This window comes from Aptenodytes forsteri, unplaced genomic scaffold, assembly GCF_000699145.1.
Source record: "Aptenodytes forsteri isolate BGI_AS27 unplaced genomic scaffold, ASM69914v1 Scaffold81, whole genome shotgun sequence".
NCBI lineage: Eukaryota > Metazoa > Chordata > Aves > Sphenisciformes > Spheniscidae > Aptenodytes > Aptenodytes forsteri.
In genome coordinates, this window is record NW_008795259.1 from 1481852 (window position 1) to 1503231 (window position 21380).

General features: G+C 44.6%; 1 protein-coding gene across 2 annotated transcripts in view; it reads right to left on the reverse strand.

The window, feature by feature from the left end:
* Positions 1–8961, reverse strand: part of RREB1 (ras responsive element binding protein 1) — a 74629-nt gene extending 65668 nt beyond the window's left edge. The window contains exons 1-3 of one of the 2 annotated variants that reach the window (XM_009279168.2): positions 8847–8961; positions 4092–4211; positions 2470–2672 (exon numbers count right to left, since the gene is read on the reverse strand). In XM_009279168.2, the coding sequence (XP_009277443.1) occupies positions 2470–2583 (114 nt within the window). In that variant the 5' untranslated portion in view covers positions 2584–2672; positions 4092–4211; positions 8847–8961. Of the gene's footprint in view, positions 1–2469; positions 2673–4091; positions 4212–6376; positions 6436–8846 lie in introns of those variants that run through there. The other variant, XM_019472043.1, reaches the window with a different exon arrangement.
* Between the last annotated feature and the right edge of the window lie 12419 nt (positions 8962–21380).

Genomic DNA, 21380 nt, shown 5'->3' on the forward strand with positions numbered 1-21380 from the left:
CTCCTTTTTTTTGCCCCCCCCCCCGAGTGCTGCAGTTCTACGTGATGCACTTGATTGTTTCAAAGCCTGCTTTCTAGACTGCCTGCTCTTCGAATCAGCAAATTAACAGAAGGTAGAGTAATTACTGGTTCACCTTGAAGCAAAGATCAGAAACACACTATAGCTCAGCCAGAGCTGTTTAGTGTTGAATCTGGGGTTTATTATTAACTAAAACCCAAACTTTCTCCAGTGGTCACACAGGGTACATGCCGCATACCGTAACACAGCTCAGGCAAACCCAGCGTAGCTACAACAGGAATGCTGTTGACTGACCCAATCCAGACCAAAAACCATTAGCATCCCTACTGTAAAAGCACCCCCTCTCACAAATTTAAAACATAGCACTCAGCTACCCCACCAGAGTCAGATTGGTGAAAACACACTTCCCGAACTGAAAGATAAAATTAGCAGCTAATTTGTTAGCTACTCTCCCTTTAGTAAGTCAACCTGGCATGACTGCTCAGCATTCAACTGATGGCAAACACTTTTGGAGTTGTGCATTAGGTCTATTAGTTTTTCTCCAGCTCAAGAAACACCTTTGTCATGCTTTTTTATTTTCTCCAAGAGCAAAGCAAATGAGAAGTTAAAATGGATGCTGCTTGATGTGAGAACATGTTTATTAGACTATGAGTAGACTAAAGCCAAGATAAAGTCAGCATTATAAAGAGAACCACAGACTTTGGAACAAAGGTTCAGGGCAAAATGTTTCGCTGCCAACTCATGGGAAACAGCAGTCAGACCCAGAAAACTAGCTAACTGTTACTATCCTTGAAATTATAATAAGGGGCACATTCTGACCAGAATCTGAGATCTGTGTGCTGCTACACACTGAAACAATTCAGTGCTTTCATTCTGCTACGCTGAAAGCAGAAATTCGTTGTATTAGAGGTTGCTAACCAGATTGATACCCACTTAATATTTCACATCTCGCTTCTGTTTTCTCAGTAACGTAGCCATTTGCCCCTCTGGCGATAATGATCTTTCAGCCTAAAAACAAATAGGCTATTTACTATGTTTTCAATGTATTTGTTTATTTTTATGCTGTAAGAATCCCTCTTAATCCTGTCACATTTACTCTCGAGCTTCCTTTGATTCAATGCCCATCGAAATATCAGGTGGAATAAAGGTCACTAACGCTAATAAACCTCCCTGAAGCCAAACCACATGGTGTACCAGCAGACAGCTGTGTAATAGCACTGCCACTGAGACTAGTCTGAACTCCAGTGCCTTACTTGACATGATGAAATCAAGGAACTAGGGCAGCCCCTAAGTGGGAATACTGCAAATAAACCTTAAAGCCAGGTACTACACAATACAATCCCACAAACACAGTTGCCAGTATACTGTCCAGGCTCTTCATTTAAGAATGTTCATTTACAGTTAATGGCTTTTAACTCCTTTCAAGCAAAAAAATCCAAGACAAGTCATAAGTCTGTCAACTGGGCAGCTACTCGGCAAGCTATTAATAAACTACTATAGGAACATCACATGAGTCATGCCTCTCAACCTTTCTGGTCCCTGTTACATCTTGATTGCTTTGCAAATTCTCTGTGCCTCACTACAAGCTCTAAAGTCAAACGGACACAGTGATTTGGGGTATTTCTTGCTGTTCTGCAGCACCTTCATTGGTAGGGCTTAGCCCAGCAGGAGAAAAACATGGATATAAATAATCACAGCTTTAACTGATACGACTCTCTCCTTTCACTTGTTTAGATCAATATTGCTATCAACTGGTGCCATCAACTGGTAAATGGAAAAAACCTGATAAAAGCTACATATATTTGCTCTGCAAGATTTGTACAAAGCATTCTGCAACAACTCTTCATAATTTTATGAACAATTAAGTAAGGGCACCTTACACTCCACACGTGTGAACTGAGGGTCCTGATGGATGTTTCATTCTGGCACCACCTTTAACCTTAAATCACTTGGATCTTCCCCGGGGACAGCCGCACACCTCATGAGGAGTCCCACACAATGGCGAAGCCAAGCCCCCTGCCACACTGCTCTGAGCTCCTCTCTGAGCTATTTCTTTTCTCCTAGTTTCATGAAATGAACTGGTGCCTCAACAGATTATGCAAATGCAAGAGCCTGGAGAAAAGATGCAGCTGGGAAGAAGCAGCAATCCTTAGGTGGCTTTGCCACTGCTAGTGGCATCTGCTAGACCAGCTCACCACTGCATGACATTGGACCTCGTGCTCAAATGTTTTTACATGTGAATCCAAGCAAGTGAACCCCTTCGATTCCCAGTTTTCTAAAGTCATGTTCTGGAGAGCCACCAGAAAACACACAGAGGAGCAATGGCAGAGGCAAGAAATACCCACTGAGGGGAAAAAAGGCAAAATGATCAAAGAAACATAATTATGTCTTCTCACTTCCCATGCAGCTGCTTGTCTCCCCTTCACCCTCCCTGCATTTGGGTTTACATACCTGGTTCCTCCTGCCAATCCGATTTGGTGCAGGAGACTTCGAGGGGGATTTGACATTTTGAGAGTTCCCGCCATTTTCAGCAATCTTCCCCACATTCATCACTGCTGACATCATGGCATCAATGGAGGACAAGTCTGCTCCGTCCAAACTGTTTGGTGAACTTGGTGATACCTTGTAGCTGTTTAAGCTTTCCAGCTGCTGCTCTGGAATTAAAAACAAAAACACACATAGGAGTTGCTAGGCCATCTGAAAAAAAAAAATAAAATACCACAGTATTTTCAGCTGCCTGTAACTCGCATCACACTCTGCTGGATCACCATGGAGCACAGGCAACAGCCCATAATAAGTGGAGTTCTTGTAACAGGAAAAATTTCTTATATTGGAATGCATAGGACAAGGTGTACATTCCTTCTAATAGGACATTCATGTTATCTTAATTTTCAACCTTAACTCAGTATGGGGCTTATAGAGTGATTTACCTTAAAGTCTCTTGCTGTAAAATGGTATTATTCATAGTACCTTGTGATCACCATGAACTAGTAGAGCAGTACTGATGAATGCACGCTCTGGCAAGCACAATCATTCAAGCAAGCACGTGTTCTGAGCAGAACTGCACAATTAAGGCATTAGTAACACAGTGTAGGGCACTGGGTTCTCTTTCTAGCATAGCTTAAGCCAGCTCTGTATATGGAATAAGCTAAATTAGCAAAAATCCAACCAAAACAAAACCCCAAATCCCCCCAAATGCCTCTTTACTGCCACAGCTGGCATCTATGTAGATTTTTTTCTTTTTGGTCTACGAAGCCATATTAGTCCATGGAGCATATGTGTTACATCCATGACTAATGCCACAGCTAAAGCTGTTCAGATAGAGACTTCTCCATCACATTCCGTATGTAGCAGGGATGCTCCTGTCTCAGATACCAAATTCAAAACACACCTAAAATCTCACCTCTGGTTTCTTAACATACAGACATGTCAAACACACAGGTAAGGCCTTCCACTTTCCTCTTTACAAGTTTGAAAAGGAAAATGCTTTCAAATTAATATATGCTTTCAAATAATTTCAAATTAAACACTCCTTCCCTGCAAAAGCAGTCTCCCAGACAAACAGGAACACCCTGCAAGTCTATTGCTCTGTCACCTCTGATGGAGAGCACAGAATCTTAATGTGTGTTGTGAGAAAGTCACTGTAACACAAGAGGATGTGAGGGTGAACAAGGAGGAACATGTTTGTCTGTGAACATTTGATCTCTGCATAATACTGTCTGTGGAAGATAAGTTTGAGCATTATAAACAGGTGTTTTTTTGAGGCTAAGTAATGTGGTGCCAAGTTACTGGGAGCCAAGAAAGCTTAGTTTGGAAGCCTGCAGTGGTAGTTGAGTATTTATGTGCCCATGCTTCTGCTCAACCTATTTTATACTTTTCAGACAGATAAAGGTTAGGGATGGGGAAAGAAACGTATGCACCAGTGCTTCTGCTCAATGTATCATCATCTCAATATCAAGAGTATCTTATACTCTTCACACAGATAAGGGGTATGGATGGGTAAGAAATGTTTCTACAAGCCTTAATCAATGCCCTAATTTACAGAGTCACACAGAGCTAGTCAAACCAGTTACCTTCATTTTTATCCCCTGATAGACTGTGGCTCTCTTCGTGGTTGCTGGTCTCCTCACTTAGTGTAGTATGTATAGTAGCGTCTGGCTCTTCAGCGTCTTCTTCAGCAGCACCCTCTAGCACTATGTGAGGGAGAAGGGAAAACGAGAAAGGGAGTAAGTTTTTCTGGAAGCCATTTTAGCAAAATAAGACTACAGCCCGTTAGTTTGAGAGCTCCCTTGACCGGTATGTAGGTCTGATGACAGAAGCATGTAAACAGTGCCAGCGCAGCCAAGCGCCCACTCCCACGGGTGGCTGGGCACTGGGCTGGGAGATGCTGCCTCTGCCAGTGGTGAAATCTGGGCAAACAAAGAGAGGAAACCATTACCAGCTTGGTCCCCAGTATTCAGCCAGCTAAAAAAGGAGGAGGGAGAGAAGGAGAAAGCAAGCTAGCCTATCACTGACAGTCGTGACATTTGGTTAAGAAGTTGGAAGAATATTCTGCAGCTAGAGAATTTAAGTAATTCAATTTCATACACACACTCCTTGACCCTTCTCTTCATGGAGGATTAAGATTTACTCCAATACATGAATTCATGGTGACCTTTTCTTCTTTCTAGCAGTGGTGAAATGACTACTGAGGTTTCTGGGACCATTTGGCACATTCCTCACACCCATTGCCCAAGGTTTCCAGTTGAGTTGAAGACATGAGCAACCATCGTATGTGCCGACAGAATTTCTCCACACCCCTTTCTGAAACCACAAACTTAACATGCTTATCGTTGGGGTTTCAGGAAGGATGCCTGTTCTGGCTGGAGAATGACAGGGCAGTTAAACATCATTTTTAGAGGTGACAGGGAATGATCGACGCATGAGAAAGAGAGGAGTTCTCTGCCCACGGCACCCGTGGCGATAGCCTCCGGAAAAGGTTATTTGTGATATGGAAAACTACTGATACATTTTTAATGAAGAAATACACCTTTATAACCTTACAAGCAAAATACTTATTTCATTATGGAAATGAACACACTGTGGACATTTTGTCATCTCAGATTTACAAACTGCATCCAGCAAACTTAATACAGGTTTTCCATTTTTCAGAAAGCAGAGACCATCGGCCTCAAACCGCGGTTAACTCAACAGGGTTTCTTCCTTTTAAAAAACATATTCTCAAGGATGACATGCAAATCAGTCACGTAACACATCTTCAAATGCTGTTTGAACAGCATTTGCAAACAATAAATGACTACGTTATCCCAACTACTGACATTTTAGAGCGCATGCAAAAAGGCAGACAAAGAGAAAGGGCCCGGCTTGTGTCAAGCAGTTCCTCATTTCACGCAATGCCAGACAAAGCAGCAGATTCAAGCTTCCTACGTTTAACTGCCGACCCTCTTAGGAGCGGCACACAGATGATTTGACATAGCAAGCCAGCTCAGTCTAGTGACAAAACCTAGGACCCGACTAAACCCAGCGTCTAAGGCTCTGGATAACATCAACTTTTTAACAAACATTGTTTTCAATTTGCATCTTCAAAAACAGACAAAAAGACTATTTTTATGCTATCCTGAACAACTCAAGGTAACTCTTCCCTAGTCATTTTTGTACTTTTCTGCTAAGAAAACACTAGTGGTCCTTGCAACACAGGGATTTCTTGATCCAAGGTGAGGCCAAGCATCCATCCTTCTGTATTTTCTCCAGTAATTATGGGAACTGTTTATTTGTTTGCCTTTATTTCGTTTGTCCTTAACTGTTATAACTTTGCTGTTATTTTATTTGTTTTTTTAAAAAGGTCCATCTCATTCATGAGCAACACAGTAATTCCCCCCCCCCCCATCTTTTTTAACCACTATGTGGTAGCTGACTTAATTTTGAATAGAATAAGCACAAGAGTTATTTTCGAGACTGGCCTAAATCTTCTAAGTTGCTTGCTGTTATCTGCTTAGTACCACCAAAAATAAGGACCAGTTTAAATTATTTGGAGGGTTTTCTGTTAAAACAATGCAAATAAGTGCTTTAGTCCTTAAAAAAAACCCCAACCAAACAGAACAACTCTTCCTTCCAAAGTAGATCTATTCATTCCTCTTTCAGTCAATACCTAAGACATCAATATCACCACTCAATCAAGTCAATCTCTTGAGTAACTGTGAAAACTCCTGTGTTGGCCAAGGTAACTTTAAGATAGCTGAGGAACTTCCCAGAGAACTAGAGTCAGAATTCCTAGTGCTGCTTTTAGCAACAGTGAAAATGGGAAACGTTCATAACAAAGAGAAGAGGCAGGCATACATGCACACGTTAACAAACCTACCTCCTGGTTTAGAAACACCTGCCAGCTTGCTCTCTGTTCTTCTTTCAGGAGGTAAACTATGTATTGTGCTATTTCATCATTTCGATGAACGCCTTTCATAATTTCTATGAACGGTTATTTTATTTCTGAATCTAAGTATCTTCCTGCTAACGCAAACAAAGATGTATAGTCACAGATCTTGTTTTTAAAACCGTTTTCCGTACATTAAAAATTTCCTATTTTGGAAGCAGTTGAAAGATCGCAACTTAATTTCTGCAAAAATAGGTATTATTGTTGCATGCTTTTATTCACATATGTATTTTCCACTCTCTTGCATGAAGCAAAAAATGCACCACTGAAACAAAGACAACTGCATGAGCAGCACACACCGATTTCAGAAGCATAACTTTCTATTTGCAATAGGATATAGAAACAATAAGAATACTGGGCCAAATCACTCCTTCCTGTGGGAAAACCCGTGGCAGAGTGCCTTTAGGCAGGAGCATACTGAGAGATTTCTCTTGCAGCCTTTTTTTTGCTTTTTTTTTTCCTTTAAATAAATGCATCACTGAGAATGGGGAAGTGGGGGTTTTTTTCCGCAGCACCTATGAAACTCAGGGAATCAGACAGGCAGCAACCAGCACGGATGCCCTATGTCATGCTGCCTTCAGGACTGCAAGCCTTCTCAGCTCACACCAAATGCCCCTGCCTGGAGGTCGTGCTGATGGAGCCTTCTTCCTCCCTCTTCCCAAAAGAAAACAAAGACCTCCAGGAAAGAGGACAAACAGGAAATACGCTGGCAAACAGTGCAGCCTCAGGTTGCATTCAACATCGGACCAAAGCCTCTAGGAAACAGGGAAGTGGTCACAAGCATTCAAGTCATCTTCTACTTTGAAGAAACCCCCCAGTGTCACAGTCATCCTCTGTGAAAAGGAGGACAAGCAGAGAGCAAGCGACAGAGCGAGAGCGCTAACACATGTGGGGCGGGGGAGGAACCAAACAAAGCAACGCAGCAGCCCTCTTTGCACGGCCACACCAAGAGACCTAGCTCTTCTGCAGGAATGTGTCCCCTCCGCTTGATGACATTGCTGAAACCATGAAACTGGGGCAACTTCGATCCCACAGAGAAATCTGAGGGGCCTTTAGCTCCTGCTTCTGACAGAGGCCCACCCCTGATGCCCCACATAACCAGCTAATGGGAGAGTCACTGAGAAAGCAGAGAGCTAAAAAAAAAAGTAAAAAGCCTTGTTGCTTCCCATTCAGTCTGTACAGGAAGACACTTGCTAGACCTATTTCCTCCTTTGGGATAAAGTGTGACTCCACTGTATGTTAAAGCTGAGCCCATCAACAGTTACTTCCCCCCTTCACTTATGTATATTTATTTGTATTTAATTTTCTTGTTTTAAGACCACTCTCAACAGTCACAGCTGCTTCTCCTTGTGGTGAAGAGCATCACGGACGAAGCGAAAAGGAGAACACAGGCCACAGGGGAAGGAAGAAGAAAGGAGAAATTATGAGTCTTCAGAGTCACAGTCACTTGACTTGCCGTCGAGAGGCAGCTACACAAGCACGGAGCAGCACGTCCTCACCCCTGGGAGCTGGTACAAGTCTCTGCTCCAGATTGCTCCACTGTCTTTGCACATGAGCTCTCCCTTTGGAATAGATAGGAAGAAACACACAATACAGGCAAGGAGGGGGGAAACCTGGTGTGTAGCACAAAGCTGCTCATTGTTCTGCTTTCTGAAAAAAATCCACATTAACGTTAAAGTAGAAGCCATGCACTAATTGGGCCAGGGAAAGATTAACACTCTCAGCCAAATACTTTTATTGGTTTCATTAAACATGCCGTAGTACGTAGTACAGAACACGGGGAGGAGGAGAAACAGGGGAAACAAATGACAGTTTTAGGAATGTGCACCCCCACACACATGCATTTCAAACCACTTTTTCTCATGAGGCCCAAATAGGAATCCTGAGCCTTCTTCATCATTTCCATCTTAGCAACGCTATTAGCTTATTCAAGGCTTTCCCACTGTTTTTTTTCTAAGTGGTAGAAAAAACCCCAAGGATCATTTAAATGAAGGCCAGACCTTCTAGTATACAAATTTAGACAAGAACAGAACTTCAAAGAGGGATATTGCATTTGAATAAACAGAAGTTTACTGTTTACCCTTGAGATTATAATACCTAAGAATCGCTACGCTGCGCTCCAATCAGTTTCTGATGCACTGGTCTCCTACTAAGCTTCTACAAGAGGAGCAGATTTTACTCCCAGAGCACATGGCGACTCTCCCAAGCACAAATGGTCACTCCCACCCCAAGAGATGCGCACAGTCACCTGCACTACATTTTGAACGTGATTTTGCATCAAAGCTGGCAGGAAGGAAAGTGGGTGAAAAGGCATCGTGTGGGAAGAAAAAAGGGTTAATGCTATTCAAAGCACTGCCTCAAGGCAAAGGAAAACCAAATGAAAAAAGTTTTCCCGACTGACCTTTTTAATACCAACTCTGCCCTTGCTACTGAAGTGTCGGTGCTGACTTGGCACCCCAGCGGTAGAGAATTATACTGGCAGCGTCACCTCACTGTCACCACTGCTGGAGCACCAGTACAGAGCAGCCTATGGGGAAAGGAAGACAAGCATAAAAAGAAAGACAGTGGCATGGGAGTATCTGGTGGTCGTTCTTTCACTTAGCATTTGGTAAAAACTAAGAATGTTACCCCAAAGGTTTCGAACTTGTACCTGTTTTCCTCTAGGGAAAAACAAAACCAAACAAAACAAACCCTAAAAGACAACAACCAAAAGGAGCAACATCTCTTGAAAGGTACTCTCTGAGCACCAAAAGACAGACTGCTCCTCTTGCAATGAACTCTCTGAGCTATTAGTGATACAATTGTTTTACCTGTGTTAGTGCATGTTAATACTTTGCTTCCTAAAATAACTCTACAAATCCACAACATCCATATGCCTTTTCTTACCTAACATGTACACAGACAGATATACCCAGCCACAGAATAAACATGCTCATGGCCATGCCTTAAAACTGAGCGAGGGACCACCTTCTGTTTTGGGGGCGGGGCAGGGGAAGAAGCACCAAACAAGAACAAGATGACCCCCGTATTTCCAGATTATCTTGTATACTGTTGCTACAACATTTAACAGTTAGGCTAAATTTTAAATATTCAAACATATTTACTCCTCCTGTTTTATTTCCTTGTGTGCATGATGGGACACACGTGTGCATTTAGTTTTTATGTAGGTTTTGAAAATCACCTTCTGATGACCTATGGACCACTAATGGTCCTCAGGACTTTGGCTCAGATGACCAAAAGCATCTCTCCATAAAGCATACCAGAATTTTAACTTAGTTAATGCCTTAAGCAAACAACAACTCTGAATCATCATGATACTCTGGTATTACATTGATGTAATACACTGAAAACAAGGAAGTTATATTAATCTAACAGTGAGATGCCATACTGGCAAAGCAAGGGTTTCCTGGATGAAATTCACCTATATGGTCCAACTGGTTTACAGCAATGCACGGAGACACCAGGCAGCCTTAATATAAAATGCATTTGTACCTATCTTCTTGGCCCTGCACTCAATTTGCTAACTTGAACAGGGTACCCACGTTGGCTCCTTTCGCAAGCGCTGTGTGCTGTGGGAACTGCCCTCACGCAGGAGCCTGTGGTCTTGCCAGGCTAGAAAGGAGAACCGAGGCACACGCTGCTCCAGCACCAAGAGTGAAAGCAAAACCCGACAGCCCCCAGGCTCCCAACAGGAAAGCCCAGGTCTCTGCCAGCACGCTCGGTAGGCACCTCAGAGGGTTTGATCTGAGCCTGCACAGGGCTCCCGACCAGCACTGCCATTCTTGGGGACAGAAGCACCATACAAACGCACGGCTGCAATAACCTGCGGCCGCATTTAGGCTCAACAGCTGCTGATGAATTTTGAGATTTTTCTAACGCCTTAGTCCTCCTCCCCCCCAACTAAAGTAGTATCTACGAGCTGTTCCTCACCCTCGCTGTTTGTATCAGCTTGTGGGTGAGCACCTGGCCCTCCAGGAAGCCTTTGTCACCAAACTGCAGTCAGCTTCGAGAGCTTGTTCAAGCAAAAAGGACATTGAGATTTGAAGACAGCTTAACAAACCTGGGGCCAAGAGCACTACTTTTAGACACACGAAAAAATAAAGTCAGGGCAACAGCAGAGTAAAACAAGCGGCTGTAAGCAGACATCCCTCCACTCCTTCCCGTATAGACAACAGCAAACACCCCTCCATCCTCATCCTTGCCTGCCCGCGCAGCCGTTGGGAGGCCGGTGGGGAGGGGGCCCGGCTCCCCCCAGTCACCGGGAACCACGGCGACGCAGGGGGAACACAGGACAAGACGGGCCTTGGGCCTTACCCGGTACATCCCCTCCCCTGCGCCCTCCCCGCTGGCTGAGGAGGGACACAAAAGCAATACTGTCTGTCCTTATAAGCTCTGCTTTGCATGTGTTCGGGGAGCGGGGACAGCTGTGCGGACGGCTCGCAGAGTTCCAGGAAGTCGATGTGTTTCTTGGCTTTGACTCCAGTTTATTTGCCTTAGATGAAGTGGCGACCCGAGAAAGTCCCTTGACATCCCCCCCAGGCTGGCACCGGCCACAGCGGGGCAGCGTTCCTTGGGACATGGCCTGGGGTCTCTCCCCACACCGATCAGCCTTTCTTGGTCCGGCCACCACGTCTCTCCCTCAGGCCAGGGCTGGCTCACATCCCACCGGCCAAGGGGACGGCCTTGGGACACGGTGTGGGAGAGGGTGGGAGCCCGGAGCAGAGCCAGGGACCGGCGGGAGCGGGCCCTGAAGGCTCTTCCCTCGGCAGGCGGGATGGAGGTGTCTCACAAAGGCGGGAACAGGTCAGGCAAGTGGCGTCATGCTGCCTGCCAAAACCGCTGCTGCCCACACGGCCCCGAAGGAGCCGAGGACAAGTCAAGAAAGTGGAGGGGCAGGGGGAAGCCAAAGTGAGGACCAGAGGGCATCCCCATCGCCCACGTCTCCCTGCCCAACAGGCTGAGGAAGGGGAGGTGCGCTTGCCCGAGGGGAGCCCCAGTGACCCCAGGGAAGCACGGCCCTGGGACACAAAACCTTGTCTGCTGCTGCTGCCACCTTAGACAAGCAAGAGGGGATGAGGGATGCAAAATGAGGAAACAAACAATCTAAAACATAGCTCTGTGGGTTTGGGGTTTTTTTTTCATTTTTGCTTTGCCCTGCCAAACCCCGTTAACTTAAAACCCTGAGGGGGGGGAAGCTATAGGTTGAAGTCCCATACCTACATGGCTAAGCGAGCACTGTGCTGAGGGAATGAGATACTTGTCCAAGAGTCCAAGGGGTGAGCTAGACAGATTGCACTGGGGAGAGCCAGATGGAAAACATTTCTGAGTAACGGAAAAGAAAAGCGACCTTCCCCTCCAAACAGTCCAAATTACAGCGCCCCTCAGCTCTGACTGAGGAGAGGCTGCACAGACGCCAAGCGGGCAAAGCGGGACGCTGGGCTCAGCCGGGTAGCTGTGACGGAGATGCTGACATCTCTGACAATATACGGCCAGTCTAAACCACGGGATATCTTGTCCTTTTAAGGTGGGCCAAGAGCAAGCATCTGTGCAGCAGCAGCAGCACAGGCCCAGCCTGCCATCAATAGCCCCTGGTGTCACTGAAAAAACAGGGGCTCCTGTGCCATACCAACTGGCCGTGCAGATGCCCAGGCACCCACCCCAAGAGGAGACAATCCATCCGGTTGTTCCTCTGCACAGCATCACGGAAACAAGAAGGAACAGTAGTAATGAGAGGAAGAAAAGCCACAAAACCATGCTGCTGGGCTGCTCACTGGCAATTGGTGCCTGCAGCTGTCAGGGAGGGAGGGAGGGCCTGTCCCCATCCCCATCCCCGTCCCTGTCCCTCGCCCTGATGGCCAGGTTTAAAGCATCTCTGGAAGGAGAAATGAGCAAATGTTTCACCCCCTCATGCTTGCTCTTCACATGTAGAGCTGTGTGTGCGCAGCAGGACGGGTTCAGCAGGGATTAGAGAGGCAGGCAGGATCACGCCGAGGAAGATACTCGCCCTGATGGCCAGCAGCTCAGCCAAGGGCAGCTTCGGACCCGGGACTCGAGGCAAAGGTTTAAAGCAAATCTCTGGAAGGAGAAATGAGCAAATGTTTCACCCCCTCATGCTTGCTCTTCACATGTAGCCAGAGCTGTGTGTGCGCAGCAGGACGGGTTCAGCAGGGATTAGAGAGGCAGGATGAATCACGCCGAGGAAGATACAGAAAATCTCCTGTGCTAGTGCCCTGTTTCTTGTGTGGCGCCCTGATTGCGATGCTCTTCCTCCAGGATGGATTTAAAGAGAGCTTCACAGAGGGCCTGAATGCATGGGCAATTTTACAAAAACCGTTCTGGAAATAGGGTAAGCTAAACCAGGAAAAGACTCCTTCCTTTCGGAGTAGCTATGTCCCACATGGCATTTCACCACTGTAACTACATCCACATGCTAGCAAATTTCCTTGTGCAGGCAAGCCCAAGGGGGAGAACATTGGTTCGCTTACTGCAGAGCCCCCAGTGCATCCTTTGCAGGCCGACCACGCTGTCTTTGCGGAAGATGCCAACGCACTCTCTGCTTGGAGCACCGTACCAGGTAGCATGCCAAAGCACTTTACGCCTCGCAAGATAACGCAGTAAAATGATGCATGACATGAGAAAAGAAAGAGTAGAAATTACAGGGATTAAAACTCATTTCCTGGTGGTAGCATTGTCAACCATCATGATTTTATCACGAGCCCTGTAAAAATCTGATGGTGTTACATTACTGCACAAAAGTCTCAAACTTTTTTTTTTTTTTTTAAGTCAAAGTTCTAGTTTTCTGGGTTGTGGAGAAAGGACAGAAACATTACATGCTCAGCAAACTACCAGAAGAAAATGGAAGTGAACGGATTAATTTTAAAGCCTCAAGCTTTTAAGGATAATCATGATCTCAGATGCTCAACCTGTAATTTCTTAACACACAGGGATAGCAACACAGAGCGTCCCTTCTTTACACAGCACGTTTTGTACCCTGGAACATATACCTTCCAAAACTAAAATGGCTTTTTTCTTTTTTAAAGAGGGAAAAGAATTGCAACATCTCAGCACGTTTCTAACGTTTTATTTAAAAGCCAGCACAGCTGCACTTTAATGCTACTTAAAGATGAGAACCTCCACCAAATCACCAAATTCATTTTAAGCAGAAAGATTCAACATGCAAATATTTTGCAGAGAATGATTCAAGAGTTTGCAGCTCTTCTCACTGCTCTTTTCCAGGGAGCATGACTTGCTGACAGGATTAACTACTGCCAGGCTCACGAAGCTGGGAGACAGCTGCCACATGGCAGCCATTTATTACAAAGCTCCACTCCTCTAAAGTTAGGGAAGAGGCAGACTATTTCATCTGTGTTATCAGCAGGGTTCCTCTGCTCCACAGGCTTTAATGACTAGGCTTTTTCTAAACAAACACCTCCTTTTTTCCCCCACCTTGTTAACATCATTATCTTCCTGTCTTCTGTTTCTGGTCAGCACAGGAACTATTCCCCCTATCACACTCTCCAAACAACAACAAAAAAATCTATAATCAAGACAATTTAAAACGTTCAGAAACACACATACCCCCCGAAATAGATTTTTTAGAGAGTTTTAGCTTGAAATTTTAAGAGGGGAAACCACATGCCACAGGGAGAAAAAGAGAGATGTGCTGGAGCAAAGGGATTCAGAAGAGTGCTGTACAACCCTTGCTCTCCCATCCACCCTCGGAGGCATTTGTAATGTCAGCCTCCAACTGCAATTTCCAAAGCGGCTACACAGCTTTTTCATGAGCAAGATAACCTGTAGCGCTCCTTCCTAGCTTGTGTCTCCACACCAGGCAGATCCTCCACAGACCCACAAGCCAAAGCCAACCCCTGCCCTGCACTGTGTGAGGCACAAACAGGTCTCAAGTCAACCACCTCCTACAGTCTGCTAAGGACCTAGAACAGATATACACCACCTACATCATCTCCATGTGATACTAAGCATAGATGATCATTGGTTGCCATTCTCCTGTTATTCTGAGGCAGAGTTAAAAGACACAAGCTAGCTGTTTAATTTTGCTCGGGGTTATTCAAGATATATATTTGCCATAGATACCAGAGTACCACAAATCACTCAAAACTGAGGTTTACTGCTTCCTCCAGGTGAAGGGAGAACCCAGCCTTGAGAAAAACATCTCTCTCCTATCACTGATGAGCAAGTTGCCACAGTCTTGTGAGCACACCCACTGGCTTATACCAGCTGGGCAGGTAGCTGTCAGGGTTGTTTGCAGAGCTCTAAATTCTGAAATACAAAGTTTCTTTCTTGGTTTAGTTAGGTAAATTAATTACAGCAGTAGATGGTGCTGGCAAGCCTCTCCAAGTTGAGATCCTCACAGAAAAGCCACTAGGAAAATTTTAAACAGCAGTGCTAGTTGCCAATGGTATTCTTCAGTACGAGTTATCTTTCTATTTTGAAGTACACCCAGTGAAACTAACCTGTGGGAGGTGCTTCCTGCACACAGACAAAATGAAACAGCATCTGTTAATTTTCATAGACTGCAACACGCGTGCAAAAAAAGGGCACAGGGATCCAGTTCGACAATTTCTTATGGAATTCAAAAGTCCCTTAGCTTTATCAGATGAGTACAAGAAGCCTTCTCAGAAACGACATATCTCTGACTTGAAAAAAGATGTATTTTCAAAACAAGAACTGCATACACACACACACACACAAATCCCACTTCATCCACAACCACATCCAGCTGCTGACCTTCCAAGTTCCTTGTAGTATAGCCTTTGCTCTGGGACTTTAAAAGCCTAGCAGGCATTTCTAAAGGGTTTTACAAAGTACACAGGCCCGGCCTTGTAAAAGCTCATGAGGAATCCACGGAGGTCATCGTGGAGCTTAGACAGTCTGCAAACAGTATAATCCACGTGCTGGTGAGGTAAGGAATGACCAAAGTCAGGCGGATAGGCCTGAAGACTTCTGCAGCAACTGGCTCCTCCAACAACGCTGTAAACCCTGGAGGAAATGCCTGCTGATCTTCAAAGCCCTTCAGTAGGAACAGCCTTAAGTTTCCTGAACATGAGCATTCTGGTTGTGAGGCCACAATCCTCTTATGCACACAGAGAAAAATGTAAAAACAAAGCAAACAAAAAAATTAAAATCCACTAAGGTTAATAACTGCAAATAACCAGCAAGACTGACCCTCTACTCTGCAACGAGCTGTCGGATCCATCCAGCAAAGTTTTGATGCTCCTTGGTACAACAGCCAGACGGATCAAGCAGCAGCTTACAATCTCTGCAGCTTTCCTTTTTCTATTCCAGGCAGTCCTCCACACGTGTAGACTCCTGGAACGCAATACTCAGTTGTTCGGACTAGGAGGGGATGCTACAGCCTGTAGCTGTACAAGGTGTCCACCATAACTATATCAAGACCATTGCAGTGCACTGCACTGCTGGCAGAATTTTAGGTACAGCCTTCAGTCGCCTGACGGGCTGCACAGGCGACCATGAGTAAAGGGGAGTCTGGACACCTGCACGCTGCAAAGAATTGCAGGAAGTTTATTTCAGGAACGCTGGGGAAAAAAAAAACAGACAAAATTGTGAACAGGTTTCTTCAGTAAGTGAAGTTTCAAGTTGCTATTCCTCCAGCTAAAAACGTCTGCTGCTAGTCCAAAACCACCCTCCTCTTCCAAAAAAACAATTCCACCGCTAGTGCTTCACACATTGCCATCAAACAGATGACACAGACAATTCTTCCCACAATTCACGTATGAAAAGGGAAACTCATTTCCTTCTGCTGACTCCCATTGACATATAATATACCAAAATGTTAGCCTGAAACAAACTCATATGAATTATGCATACGTTCAACCCAATTCTGGGTGAAGTAGTAGTTGCAAGTGTTCACCATAGAGAAAAACAAACGACAACAACAAAAAAAATCGACCAAGTGGCCTGTGCACCCACTCACACCCGCCCCAATTTCTGCAGTAGGACAGCAAGAGTTTGCCAGTGGAACCTTGACTAATCACTTTCATATATGCACACATAGTGAAGCAACATCGAAGTATCATAATCAGACCTATGATACTGAAATTCATACTTCTTTTGAGGACTGATGTTTCCACATGAACATTTTCTCAGTCATATATACATGCACACCCACACAGCCACTTTCTTTTAATTCTAAAAATGAAATCACCTTGCTTTACAGTTTTAAGCCAGTACATACTATGGCAATATATATATTTACATTAATCTTGCTGAGGTCACTTAGAATCTACTCTACGATCAGAGAGGTGAACAAGACCTAAAGTGTTTTAAAAGAGCCACAAAAGAAAGAAAAAAAAATCTGATACTGTTCTTTGATTAGGTTACAACTCTTTAAAAGAATAAACTGTATTTCTACACAACTGACAGATCCCATCCTCCAAACTTCATATAAAAATGACGTTCATTCAGAGCAAAAGTAAAGGACAAAGAAAACCTCAACACCAGAACTCATACTTTCACTCAGATACTAAATAGCAGGAGCTATTTTCCACTTCCAGTTCAGACATTATTGTTTTGTAGTACATGTTATATACCTTATGGAGCTCAACCGTTCAATATAGAGAGATACAAGAGGAGAATTTGAGAAATTGGTAGCCGTCTCACCTGTAGAGCAGACAAGTGTGTATGTGAATGAGTTAAAACAAGAAACTAAAAGGAGAAAGCATGCAAAACTACCAGCTAAATCAATTATTTTTCACTGTAAGGTAAAAAACTTTTCTTAATCTACCCACTCATTTCACACATGGTAATGTGCAACTATCATTCTACCAAAAATTACGAGAGTCACCACCAGGTTTGTTTCACTCGTTCCTTCATCTAAACTTCAAATGGGGTTTCTGAAGCTAGAAGATTTTGCCATACTGACAGCTGAAGACAGAAACTGGCCCTTTCCTCATCTGTTAGGGTCTGGCATGCCATGGAGGCTATGGAGGTAGGCACTTTCATAAACAGAAGTGGCAGCAGCAACATGTTCAGCGTATTTCACACCAAACTTGAAACATTGTTCAATACAGATTTGACATAAAAAATATGAAAGCTGATAAGTTCAAAGATTCCTCAGCAAATATACTCCTTTAAAACTTCCTAAAATTTCTAAACATGGATAATTTCTGAAGTAACAAGGTCTTTAAAATAGCAGTAAGCAAGCTCCCCGAAGGGTGGGGTAATTAGGAGGGTTATCACACCTCTGGGGGAAGTCACAGGCTCTATCTTGGCAGTGTTTCATCCCTTCATATACCCAGGGGACTGATTAGTTCATGATAAGCAATTAGGCACCCTAGGGAGGACGGTTAACCGTCTTACCAAAACAAAAAGGCTGCACAAATGTAAGTCTCACTAGATTAAACAAACACTATCTGAAGAACAGCAAATTTGTGTTTGTTCCCTTCTACTGGAACTAGCAAATATTACATTTTGCCTACATATGGCACACACAGATCTCAGAAATCCCAAATTTGAGCACGTACTTGCTGCTAAATTGGTAACAAATGCTCTGAGGCATTTTCTTTCCCAAGACACCAGTGCTGTGATGCAGGAAAAAAGGAGGAGGGACGGAGGGGAGGAATACAGTAAATAATGATTAGACAACTTGAACTAGCAACCTCATTCATTTAAATTCTCTTCCTCATTGTTAAAACAGTCCCTAACCAAGGATCAGCTGCAGAAAGCGGGACCTGGAAAGGCTATATACGGCTGAATGCTGGTTGCATTTCAGAATGAAACCCCCAGTCAGCAGCAGCCCACCATTACACACCCTGCTCCTAAAAAAGTTCTGGGAAGCTCTTGCCCACTGTGAGGCTCGCAGGGAGGCACCTATGCGTATCACAATCCTACCCATGTTAAACATTTATCTCTGGTGAAGCAGAGGAACGAATTCACCTTTTGCCTGCCAACTGATGTAAAAGCTCCAACACACACGAGAGCTGCCGATGACGCTGTTTCTGACTTACATCAGGCCCAATATATTTCAAAGTACTTCGACGGCTTAAAATATGAAGGAATGCTTTTCAATAAGACGACCCCCTGTTCTTTTCTGTCCTTTTATCTTTTCTTAACAGTTTGCCATCCAGTGATAGGAGGGAACCCCAGCTGCATAGCCTGAGCTTTTATCTTCTGCTGACCATGCAACAACACAAAGCTCAGTGCTGGATTTCCTGCTGCTTGCCTAAAGGGGCTGTTCAGCTTGTTTAAATATTACTTGCCTTGGGAGCCTTGGAGTTGTGCCCAAGCACTGTACTGTATCTTCCCAGCATCCATTTCAGCATGTACTTTAAAGGTCTTTAGGTTCGATGTACTATGCTCTCCCTCGCTACGGGAGGAGCCTGATGCCTCCAGAAAAAAAAGAAAACCCACCCGACTCCTCCCTCTCTCCCCATTCCCCCCATTAATCCCTGTGCCTCATTCTGTTACACAGCTAACAGAAGTCCCTCTTTATCCCAAAAGCAGGCAAACATATTTAGTCCAGTAAACCGAACCAATTGCAACCAAGGGAAAAGACATTCTGGTATGAAAGGCTACAGCTAGGAAGAAATCAGATGCCGTGTAACACGTACAGCAAGCTATCAATGCTCAGTGAGCAAACAACTGAGAAAGTACAGTAGCAAAAGCAGGCTTTTAAGCCAAGTTGTGGTACAGCAGCCTCTTGCCATGCTAAATTTGGGAAGTCTCCACAGTGGATTTTAGAAGAAAAGAATCTTCAAACACGACCTTCTCCAAATTTACAAACTTAACATCAAGGCACTTTCTTTCCTCGTTCAGAGCAGTGATGAAAATAAAACACAGCTTTTACAAAAGCAGAAAGGATATTCCAGCCTTTATGAATTCTTTCAGAAGCCCTCCTTTTCACAATTACTGTGCCACCGAGAGGCTGCGTTCTGGCTACAAGGTCAGCAGGGAGATAACCTTGGCCAATAGAAATGATCTGCATCAGCCCAAAGGCATCGCCAGGCGGCCACCTATTAAGCAGTCCAGCAGGCCTCACTGTTAACCTGTTTGTAGCCAGTAACAGCTGATATGGATGGAGAAGGAGGAGATAAAAATCCAGATTCAAAATCTATTTGTGAAAGTTGTGGACAAAGGAGTTTGAGTAAGGAAAACTTTAGTGAACACTGACTGCAAGAACTGTCTTGTAAAAAGATGTCTCTCATATTCCATGGCAGCTGACATGTAGAAATACATGTACCGCCACAAGCCAATGTAGAATTGCAGTTGCAAGGAAACTCAAGGCTAGAAGTGAAAACCTGTTTTTAATCCATTCTGCTTCGCCTCAGCCTGCAGTGTACAGGCTGATTTAACCTGATGTAAGCCACGCTGTCATTCAGAAGGACAGACTGCCAGTCCTCACTTCACCCCGCAGCTCCGGCCACACGTTCTCCCTCCAGCCTCAAGCCAGTCCTAGTGTTTGAACAACCACACGGTGATCTGGGATCACAGAACTAATCTGGTTTGGGATTTGCATTTGTTTGGGGTTTTTTTTGTTTTCACTTAAAAATGTACACACATATAGTTTCATCAAGAGCCGTCACACAGGGAAGCAGAGACATCGTCAAATTACACCCTCTATTTGAGTGAGGGATGAGAGACCTGAGCAAGAATGTTGTCGGTAACTCTACTCCCGCAGTGCTGCAGTACCAGGGAAAGATGAAAAGATGTAGTGGAACGAACCCACAGCCGGCTCCATCTCCAGACTCCCTCCTCCCACCCCCCCCTCGCTCCCTTCTCTCCAGCTCAGAGCTCGCTTGCAAACCCTCTGCCATAAAGAACACTCCTATCATTTAAAAGTCTACCTGAAGTTCAGTTCTCCAATTAAACCCAGTGCAAATAAGTTCACAATAAAATAAACTACCACAATTAAAATGTCTGCACCGCACCTCTCCCACGGCATCCCTGGAAGAGGGGAGCAAGAGAGCAAGAGCAGTCCCAGGCAATGAGTTAGTAACTTTCTGCTTACCTATCGAGTTTTTCCTAGATCAAGGACTGGGTGTACCTTTTGCACAGTGCTAAGCACAAAACAAACACAAGTCCAAAATATCCCCCTCCCTCCCCACCTCCCTCAGTCTTTACAGGGCTGAATTAAGCATCAATTTCAACTTCCGTTTGTTTGTAAACACTTGTAAATACCCTTTCCCCATGCACAAAGACAAAATTTACCCCCCCCAATACAACTCATGCTTCATTAAGTCACATCAGTAACAATGCTGAAACAGTCTGCCACCATGTGCCACCACATGTACCAACCACAGCTCCAGAGTCTTCAGTAAGTAGGGCAAGCAGCTCACCTGGAGTCCTTAGGTACTTCAGAAACAATATTTACAAACCTTGGGCCCTTGGACTTAACATACAGCACAGTGGGAATGGCACACATGGTCCCACACGGGCAGCTGACCCCCTCCAGAGAGTGGTATTTATTATAAAATGCATCACCTTAATGGGACGGAATGGGACAGAAGTGGAGAAAAGAAACCAAAGCTGCAGAGGGAAAGGACGTGTTGCCTGGCTGCATGTCCTCAGGGACTGCTAGCTCACGTTGCTTGCACCTTGCACCATCTGATCCCTCAAAGCTAAACATGGAATGTAGGTAGCAAGTCATAACGCTGTGCAGGGCTGGAGACATGACCCATCAGCTGTTTCTGCATTATAATTATTGCACTGGGGCACAGCAGGACCAAAAGTTTGCCTGGGCATATTTCTGTGACGTTTTGACTTGTTAAAAATGACAAGAAAGGCAGCATGCCGCTTTCAGATTTGCGATTACAGTCGCTTTTCCGCAGGCCCGGCATTCTCTGTTTAAAAACCTCAATCCGCAAGGAAAGCGGAAGGCCCAGAACTATTTCGCTTTATTCAAAACAGCATTAAGAAGTCGGATTTCACAGGGCTGTGCTCTCTTTCTCTCTTCCCC